The sequence below is a fragment of the Dermochelys coriacea genome, chromosome 26, assembly GCF_009764565.3.
Source record: "Dermochelys coriacea isolate rDerCor1 chromosome 26, rDerCor1.pri.v4, whole genome shotgun sequence".
In the NCBI taxonomy this organism is placed as follows: domain Eukaryota; kingdom Metazoa; phylum Chordata; order Testudines; family Dermochelyidae; genus Dermochelys; species Dermochelys coriacea.
The window spans coordinates 14,511,968-14,521,811 of NC_050093.1; the positions used below are offsets into that span (position 1 = coordinate 14,511,968).

At 53.3% G+C, this 9,844-nt stretch overlaps 1 protein-coding gene across 1 annotated transcript in view; it reads right to left on the reverse strand.

Moving 5' to 3' along the window:
* The window catches only part of SNRNP200 (small nuclear ribonucleoprotein U5 subunit 200), a 40,784-nt gene extending 39,366 nt beyond the window's left edge, over positions 1-1,418 (reverse strand). Inside the window, exon 1 of the mRNA XM_038384579.2 lies at positions 1,148-1,418. Within this exon, the coding sequence (XP_038240507.1) occupies positions 1,148-1,192 (45 nt within the window). The 5' untranslated portion in view covers positions 1,193-1,418. The remainder of the gene's footprint in view (positions 1-1,147) is intronic.
* Positions 1,419-9,844: the final 8,426 nt, after the last annotated feature.

Sequence of the window (9,844 nt, forward strand, 5' to 3'; positions counted from 1 at the left end):
GGAAAACCTTCCATGTTGACAAGCAAGGTAGGCTAATTCCAGCAGTTAACAAGAATATCAGAGGAACAGTGGGGGGTGGGGTGGGGGGGAGAAATACCATGGGGAAATAGTTTTACTTTGTGTAATGACTCATCCATTCCCAGTCTCTATTCAAGCCTAAGTTAATTGTATCCAGTTTGCAAATTAATTCCAATTCAGCAGTCTCTCATTGGAGTCTGTTTTTGAAGCTTTTTTGTTGAAGGATAGCCACTCTTAGGTCTGTGACCGAGTGACCAGAGAGATTGAAGTGTTCTCCAACTGGTTTTTGAATGTTATAATTCTTGACGTCTGATTTGTGTCCATTCATTCTTTTACGTAGAGAATGTCCAGTTTGGCCAATGTACATGGCAGAGGGGCATTGCTGGCACATGATGGCATATATCACATTGGTAGATGCGCAGGTGAACGAGCCTCTGATAGTGTGGCTGATGTGATTAGGCCCTATGATGGTATCCCCTGAATAGATATGTGGACAGAGTTGGCAACAGGCTTTGTTGCAAGGATAGGTTCCTGGGTTAGTGTTTTTGTTGTGTGGTGTGTGGTTGCTGGTGAGTATTTGCTTCAGATTGGGGGGCTGTCTGTAAGCAAGGACTGGCCTGGCTCCCAAGATCTGTGAGAGTGATGGGTCGTCCTTCAGGATAGGTTGTAGATCCTTGATGATGCGTTGGAGAGGTTTTAGTTCAAAAACCAGTTGGAGAACACTTCAATCTCTCTGGTCACTCGATCACAGACCTAAGAGTGGCTATCCTTCAACAAAAAAGCTTCAAAAACAGACTCCCCGGGGCCCCTTCCCCACGGGCCCCGCCCCCCGCCGGCTGCTCCCCTCCCCCGGGCCCCCTCCCCACGGGCCCCGCCCCCCGCCGGCTGCTCCCCTCCCCCGGGCCCCCTCCCCACGGGCCCCGCCCCCCGCCGGCTGCTCCCCTCCCCCGGGCCCCCTCCCCACGGGACCCGCCCCCCGCCGGCTGCTCCCCTCCCCCGGGCCCCCTCCCCACGGGACCCGCCCCCCGCCGGCTGCTCCCCTCCCCCGGGCCCCCTCCCCACGGGACCCGCCCCCCGCCGGCTGCTCCCGTGCCCCGGGCCCCCAGCGCTCCCGCCCCCGCCCACTCACCGCCTTGTACTCGTACTGCAGGCTCCGCGCAGTCACATCCGCCATGGCGCCGCCTCACCCGCCCGGACCCCGGCGCTGGATTCGAGTCGCTCCCGGGGCAGCGGATCAGGCAACGGCCCAAACGGAACCAGGTCGCCGCGCCGCGCAGCACGCACATCCGGCCGGCAAGTCCTTCCGGGGCACGCCGGAAGCGCCCTGCCGCGAGCCCGCCCCCCCGGATGTCGTCCGGCCGCTGCTTCTCCCCGTGGCGCCGCGGCCCCGGCTGCGTTCGGCCCCTCCCCCGCGCCCAGACGTCAGCGCGTCGCCCTGGCACGCTGGAGCGCGCGGCGGTGGTGCGGCGCGAGCGCGCGCCGCGGGCCGTTCCCGCCCGCGGACCAATGGCCCTGGCGTGAGCGCGCAGCGGCGTTGCCTAGCGACCAGCCGGGGCCGGGGCCGGGGCCCCCTCGCGGGGCGGTGCTCGCCGGGCAGGGAACGTGCCAGGGGCGGGGCTCGGCTCTACGAGCCCGGCTACCGAGCCCAAAGCAGCCGCCTTTCCGGGCGGGGATGTGTCAGAAATCTGCCCCGGCCTTTCCTAGCGGGCTGGGGCCTCGGGGGCGGGGCTCCCAGCCAGTAGAGCCTGGGGGCGGGGCTCCCTCCCATACTGGGGGGGCGGGGCTCCCAGCCAGTAGAGCCTGGGGGCGGGGCTCCCTCCCATCCTGCGGGCCTCGGGGGCGGGGCTCCCAGCTGGTAGAGCCTGGGGGGCGGGGCTTCCAGCCGGTAGAGCCCGGGGGCGGGGCTCCCTCCCATACTGGGGGGGCGGGGCTCCCAGCCAGTAGAGCCTGGGGGCGGGGCTCCCTCCCATCCTGTGGGCCTCGGGGGCGGGGCTCCCAGCTGGTAGAGCCTGGGGGGTGGGGCTTCCAGCCAGTAGAGCCCGGGGGCGGGGCTCCCTCCCATCCTGCGGGCCTCGGGGGCGGGGCTCCCAGCTGGTAGAGCCTGGGGGGTGGGGCTTCCAGCCAGTAGAGCCCGGGGGCGGGGCTCCCTCCCATCCTGCGGGCCTCGGGGGCGGGGCTCCCAGCTGGTAGAGCCTGGGGGGCGGGGCTTCCAGCCGGTAGAGCCCGGGGGCGGGGCTCCCTCCCATCCTGGGGGGGCGGGGCTCCCAGCCAGTAGAGCCTGGGGGCGGGGCTCCCTCCCATCCTGTGGGCCTCGGGGGCGGGGCTCCCAGCTGGTAGAGCCTGGGGGGTGGGGCTTCCAGCCAGTAGAGCCCGGGGGCGGGGCTCCCTCCCATCCTGCGGGCCTCGGGGGCGGGGCTTCCAGCCGGTAGAGCCCGGGGGCGGGGCTCCCTCCCATCCTGGGGGGGCGGGGCTCCCAGCCGGTATAGCCCGGGGGGAGGGGCTCCCTCCCATCGGGGGGGCGGGGCTCCCAGCCAGTAGAGCCTGGGGGTGGGGCTCCCTCCCATCCTGGGGGTCCGGGGCTCCCAGCCACTATAGAACCGGGGGTGGGGTTCCTTCCCATCCTGCCAGCCTGGTGGGCTGGGCTCCCATCCAGTATAGCCCAGGGGGCGGGGGCTCCCAGCCAGCGTGACCTAGGGGTGTGGGGCTCCCTCCCATTCTGCGGGCCCCGGGGGCAGGGCTTCCAGTTGGAATCAGCCTGAGCCACACTATTGTGTGAAGCCTCAGTGTTGTGTTTTGCTCTGATCTCTCTCCCAAAGGGTGGGGTGCGTTCTCTGTTGTGGTCACTTCAGGCTTGGAGCATTGTCCAGGACTGTGAGTCGCCCTCAGTTGTGCAGAGCCAGGAGCTCTGGCTATAAGGTCTGGCGCTTTGGCAGGAGCAGGTGAACCCCACCTCTGCTGCTTCTTGGTGGATTTTTTCTCTTTCAATACAAGGAAGTTGGTGAATGAAGCACAACAGCGAAATGAAAAGCCTGGTCGTGGGCTAAAGCCAGGGACCATGCGTGTAGCAGTTCAGACTGAAGCAGGGATAACTTGCAATAGTGCTCAGGATTAGCTGGCACAGGACTGATGATGGCACGCAGCCCAGGTCCTTTCAGCTCCTTTCTCGGCCCCTCAAAATCACAGCTTCAGGCAACAGCTGGGCCACTGATATCCCAGGTTTGCTCCCCATCTTTATCCTGATGCTGCTTGATGAGGCCTAGGTACACATTCTGTTTACCTCTGTTTATTCCTGCACAAGGCAATGGGTATCATCTAATTTTGTCTTTCCCTCTAGGCTCTGATGATGGCCATTACCAGCAAAGAATAAATATCCTGGGCCATGTGGGCTCTGCGCTGGGGAGTTAAACCATTGTTTGAATCCTGGCATGGGTGACCTACACAAGAAGTAGGCACCCAGGAGCTAGAAGGGTTGACTAGGTTGTGAGTTTCTTTTCTGCATCCAGCAGCCAGAGGGGGAGATCCAGCCAGCTTGCAACTGGCTACCTGGTGGAGCCTCACCAGCATTGTCTGTGCTTAAGCCCAGGCAGGACTACTGGACAGAGTGACCGCTTTGACAATCATGGTCATGAAGTCAGTTTTCTGGGACCTCCCTGCCCCACACAGAGAGATTCAGAGACCTCTGCTCTGGAAACTGATGTGGAGGGTTAAACCGTCCTAGAGAAATGAAATGAGCTGTGACACAGAAGGAAAGGCAGGGTCAGCCTAGGGGACTTCGTGGAGGTCAACGAATGGCTACGCAGGTGGTGTCGGAGAGAAGGCTTTGGATTCTTTGACCATGGGATGGTGTTCCATGAAGGAGGAGTGCTGGGCAGAGACGGGCTCCATCTTACGAAGAGAGGGAAGAACATCTTTGCCAGCAGGCTGGCTAACCTAGTGAGGAGGGCTTTAAACTAGGTTCACCGGGGGAAGGAGACCAAAGCCCTGAGGTAAGTGGGAAAGCGGGATACCGGGAGGAAGCACAGGCAGGAATGTCTGTGAGGGGAGGGCTCCTGCCTCATACTGGGAATGAGGGGCGATCAACAGGTTATCTCAAGTGCTTATATACAAATGCACAAAGCCTTGGAAACAAGCAGGGAGAACTGGAGGTCCTGGTGATGTCAAGGAATTATGACGTGATTGGAATAACAGAGACTTGGTGGGATAACTCACATGACTGGAGTACAGTCATGGATGGTTATAAACTGTTCAGGAAGGACAGGCAGGGCAGAAAAGGTGGGGGAGTAGCACTGTATGTAAGGGAGCAGTATGACTGCTCAGAGCTCCGGTACGAAACTGTGGAAAAACCTGAGTGTCTCTGGATTAAGTTTAGAAGTGTGTGCAACAAGAGTGATGTCATGGTGGGAGTCTGCTATAGACCACCGGACCAGGGGGATGAGGTGGATGAGGCTTTCTTCCGGCAACTCACGGAAGCTACTAGATCGCATGCCCTGATTCTCATGGGTGACTTTAATTTTCCTGATATCTGCTGGGAGAGCAATACAGCGGTGCATAGACAATCCAGGAAGTTTTTGGAAAGCGTAGGGGACAATTTCCTGGTGCAAGTGCTAGGGGAGCCAACTAGGGGGAGCGCTTTTCTTGACCTGCTGCTCACAAACCGGGTAGAATTAGTGGGGGAAGCAAAAGTGGATGGGAATCTGGGAGGCAGTGACCATGAGTTGGTTGAGTTCAGGATCCTGACGCAGGGAAGAAAGGTAAGCAGCAGGATACGGACCCTGGACTTCAGGAAAGCAGACTTTGACTCCCTCAGGGAACAGATGGCCAGGATCCCCTGGGGGACTAACATGAAAGGGAAGGGAGTCCAGGAGAGCTGGCTGTATTTCAAGGAATCCCTGTTGAGGTTACAGGGACAAACCATCCCGATGAGTCGAAAGAATAGTAAATATGGCAGGCGACCAGCTTGGCTTAATGGTGAAATCCTAGCGGATCTTAAACATAAAAAAGAAGCTTACAAGAAGTGGAAGGTTGGACATATGACCAGGGAAGAGTATAAAAATATTGCTCGGGCATGTAGGAAAGATATCAGGAGGGCCAAATCGCACCTGGAGCTGCAGCTAGCAAGAGATGTCAAGAGTAACAAGAAGGGTTTCTTCAGGTATGTTGGCAACAAGAAGAAAGCCAAGGAAAGTGTGGGCCCCTTACTGAATGAGGGAGGCAAGCTAGTGACAGAGGATGTGGAAAAAGCTAATGTACTCAATGCTTTTTTTGCCTCTGTTTTCACTAACAAGGTCAGCTCCCAGACTGCTGTGCTGGGCATCACAAAATGGGGAAGAGATGGCCAGCCCTCTGTAGAGATAGAGGTGGTTAGGGACTATTTAGAAAAGCTGGACGTGCACAAGTCCATGGGGCCGGACGAATTGCATCCGAGAGTGCTGAGGGAATTGGCGGCTGTGATTGCAGAGCCCTTGGCCATTATCTTTGAAAACTCGTGGCGAACGGGGGAAGTCCCGGATGAATGGAAAAAGGCTAATGTAGTGCCCATCTTTAAAAAAGGAAAGAAGGAGGATCCTGGGAACTACAGGCCGGTCAGCCTCACCTCAGTCCCTGGAAAAATCATGGAGCAGGTCCTCAAAGAATCAATCCTGAAGCACTTAGAGGAGAGGAAAGTGATCAGGAACAGTCAGCATGGATTCACCAAGGGAAGGTCATGCCTGACTAATCTAATCGCCTTTTATGATGAGATTACTGGTTCTGTGGATGAAGGGAAAGCAGTGGATGTATTGTTTCTTGACTTTAGCAAAGCTTTTGACACGGTCTCCCACAGCATTCTTGTCAGCAAGTTAAGGAAGTATGGGCTGGATGAATGCACTATAAGGTGGGTAGAAAGCTGGCTAGATTGTCGGGCTCAACGGGTAGTGATCAATGGCTCCATGTCTAGTTGGCAGCCGGTGTCAAGTGGAGTGCCCCAGGGGTCGGTCCTGGGGCCCGGTTTGTTCAATATCTTCATAAATGATCTGGAGGATGGTGTGGATTGCACTCTCAGCAAATTTGCGGATGATACTAAACTGGGAGGAGTGGTAGATACGCTGGAGGGGAGGGATAGGATACAGAAGGACCTAGACAAATTGGAAGATTGGGCCAAAAGAAATCTAATGAGGTTCAATAAGGATAAGTGCAGGGTCCTGCACTTAGGATGGAAGAATCCAATGCACCGCTACAGACTAGGGACCGAATGGCTCGGCAGCAGTTCTGCGGAAAAGGACCTAGGGGTGACAGTGGACGAGAAGCTGGATATGAGTCAGCAGTGTGCCCTTGTTGCCAAGAAGGCCAATGGCATTTTGGGATGTATAAGTAGGGGCATAGCGAGCAGATCGAGGGACGTGATCGTTCCCCTCTATTCGACACTGGTGAGGCCTCATCTGGAGTACTGTGTCCAGTTTTGGGCCCCACACTACAAGAAGGATGTGGATAAATTGGAAAGAGTACAGCGAAGGGCAACAAAAATGATTAGGGGTCTAGAGCACATGACTTATGAGGAGAGGCTGAGGGAGCTGGGATTGTTTAGTCTGCAGAAGAGAAGAATGAGGGGGGATTTGATAGCTGCTTTCAACTACCTGAAAGGGGGTTTCAAAGAGGATGGCTCTAGACTGTTCTCAATGGTAGCAGATGACAGAACGAGGAGTAATGGTCTCAAGTTGCAATGGGGGAGGTTTAGATTGGATATTAGGAAAAACTTTTTCACTAAGAGGGTGGTGAAACACTGGAATGCGTTACCTAGGGAGGTGGTAGAATCTCCTTCCTTAGAGGTTTTTAAGGTCAGGCTTGACAAAGCCCTGGCTAGGATGATTTAACTGGGACTTGGTCCTGCTTTGAGCAGGGGGTTGGACTAGATGACCTTCTGGGGTCCCTTCCAACCCTGATATTCTATGATTCTATGACTTCTGATGCCCCAGGCATAATGTAAGAGTCACAGTTACATGGGTGGGAACCCACAGCCTCATCTGACTTGGAAATTCTCCAGGATGGAGTCAGGTGAACCCAAGTGTCTTGTCTTGATTTCAAAGTCTAGTCTCAGGCTGATGTCCAACTGTTTAAGTAGCAAAGCTAACAGTAATGCCACCTCATTTCCACATGCACTTTGGATCTTCAACAGACTCTAAACACAAGAACACACCGGCTATAGGTCAGCAACAAACTCTTCGTTAAGTTGTTTTTCTACAGAGTATACATATGTAAGACAGTTGCTACCATCACCAATACAGTGATGTAGCTACACAGACAAGTCATGACACTACCCAGATTGTCAGAGGCACTCAGCATAAAAATAAGTATGAAATAATCTTGTCTCTGTCATTGTGTCTTCCAAGTTGGCTAGAGGCACCACTGGAATGCATCATTCTAGGATTACAGATCCCAAAGGAGTCAGTGGTTGCATGAGGCTGTGGGATCTGTGATTCTGGTAACTAGGTCAATTTGCCTGGGTGGGGTATGTGTAGGTCACATTTTCAGGAGCCATCCATTTCCAGATTCCATTTGATCTGATCTGATTCTTTGTTGACCTCAGTTATCTTCTGGTGATAGTGAACAGTCTGACAACATAGTGGGGCATCTTGATCCCTGGTATGACCATTTTGACTGAAGTAGCATTACACCAGGATGAATTCAACCTGTGGTTTGGGAATATTCGCCCTGAATGGTGAAGATCCATTGGCTGAGCAGTGTGACAGCAAGACTGAATGAGCGGACAACGAATTCCTCTCTTACTTACCAAGGCAGGGTAGGATTTCAATGCACTGGGAATGAGAGAAATGTGAGGAAAGTTGGAACATAAGAATGGCCACGCTGAGTCAGACCAGTGATCCACCTAGCCCAGTATTCTGTCTTCCGACAGTGGCTGGTGCAAGATGCTGCAGAGAGAATGAACAGAACAGGACAATTTATCAGGTGATCCATCCTGTCATCTAGGGTTGTGTCCCTGGCCATCCTAGCTAATACCTGTCCTCCATGAACTAATCTGATTCTTTTTTGAACCCCGTTATACTTTTGACCTTTGCAACGTCCCCTGGCAATGAGTTCCACAGGTTGATTTCTGCTTTGCATGAAGAAGTACTTCCATATGTTTGTTTTAAACCTGCTGCCTATTAATTTTACTGGGTGACCCCTGGTTCGTGTGTTATGCAAAGGGGTAAATAACACTTCTTTATTCACTTTCTCTGCACCAGTCATGATTTTATAAACCTCTATCATAGCCTCCTTAGTCATCTCTTTTCTAAGATGAACAGTACTAATCTTTTTAATCTTTCCTCATACGGAAGCCGTTCCATACTCCAAATCATTTTTGTTGCCCTTCTCTGTATTTTTTCCAACTCTAATATATCTTTTTTGAGATGGGGCAACCAGAACTGCATGCAGTATTCAAGGTGTGAGCATACCATGGATTTATATAGTGGCATTATATTTTCTGTTCTATTATCTATCCCTTTCCTAATTGTTCCTAACCTTCTGTTCCCTTTTTTGACTGCCGCTGCACATTGAGCGGATGTTTTCAGAGAACTAGCCACAATGACTCCAAGATCTCTTTCTTGGATAGTAACTTGTAACTTTCGCAGTCTGCTTTGGTTACTTTAGTTTACTTTAACTATCTTGAGTAATTTTGTATCATCTGCAAACTTGGCCATCTCACTATGTACCCCTTTTTCCAGATCATTTATGAATGTGTTGAACAGCACTGGTCCCAGTGCAGACCATTGGGGGAACCGGTATTTACCTCTCTCCACTGTGAAATTCTCATTCAATTGCAGCAAGATCTGGCTCAACCTCTTCTAAGGGCACATCTGCCTAGGGAAATTGGACCATTCAATAACATGTTTGGGACATGTACATTTTATGTCCCAGTCTCCCAGTGCAGCTAGTCTCCCTGTGACGAGAACCCAGAAGTAACTCTACCTCCCTGTTGCTACAGATCAGTGGCATTGGCCTTGGAAGCTCATTCTGAGAGGGCCTTTGATTTTCCTGGATATAGGGAGGGTGAGGCTGGAGCAGAACCATATCTGGCAACTGCAAAAGGAGTTTGAAAGTCAAATTGCAGTGTCTGATTTCCCCCCACTCACTCCTCCTTGTGGAAATCTGCTTGTTCAGGTCAGGTTCTCAGAAGAATCCTGCAGGTGCTAATGAGCATGTGACCCAATGCCATGTTAATTAGCACATTGCCACTGGGAACGGGAGAGCTGAAACCAAGGTGAGGCACGACGCTCAGCTGGCTTGATCATTAGGCAATTTAAATGGAAGAGAAGAGGCCAGTATGTTTCTCATTTCCTCCCCATCTTGTTTTCACACCCTAATTTCAGCTGCAGCCTCCAGAACCTGAATGGACTTGAGTGAGGTTTAGAAGAGCTGAGGTCAATTTTGTGATCATTGGTTTTCACTTGCAGGTGGGCATCAGCAAGGAGCAAAGACCCCACAAGTCATGAGAAAGGTTCTTCTCTCTAGATTCCCGGCCAAAGCCTCCAAATTGTCAGCGTTTTATTGGAACCAAACCCAGATATTGAAGATCTGAAGTTCTCAGGCCCTAAAGTGATGGGAGAGGTATAGAAACCAAGAGAGAGTGGTACAGAAACCCTTTTCATGGGCACCATGAAGAGCAGAAACTGAGGCTGGAATCTAGCTCTCTCCTGACATCGAAATCCCTCTCTCTCTCTGTTCCTTGACACTCTGAAGGACTCTACCAAATATAGACACCTGTGCTGTGTCTTCCCACAGAGCAGCTTTCCCAGTCCCCTCTAGCCAACCCTTCCAAGGAGTTTACCTTGCACCGTTAAGAATAGAGTGT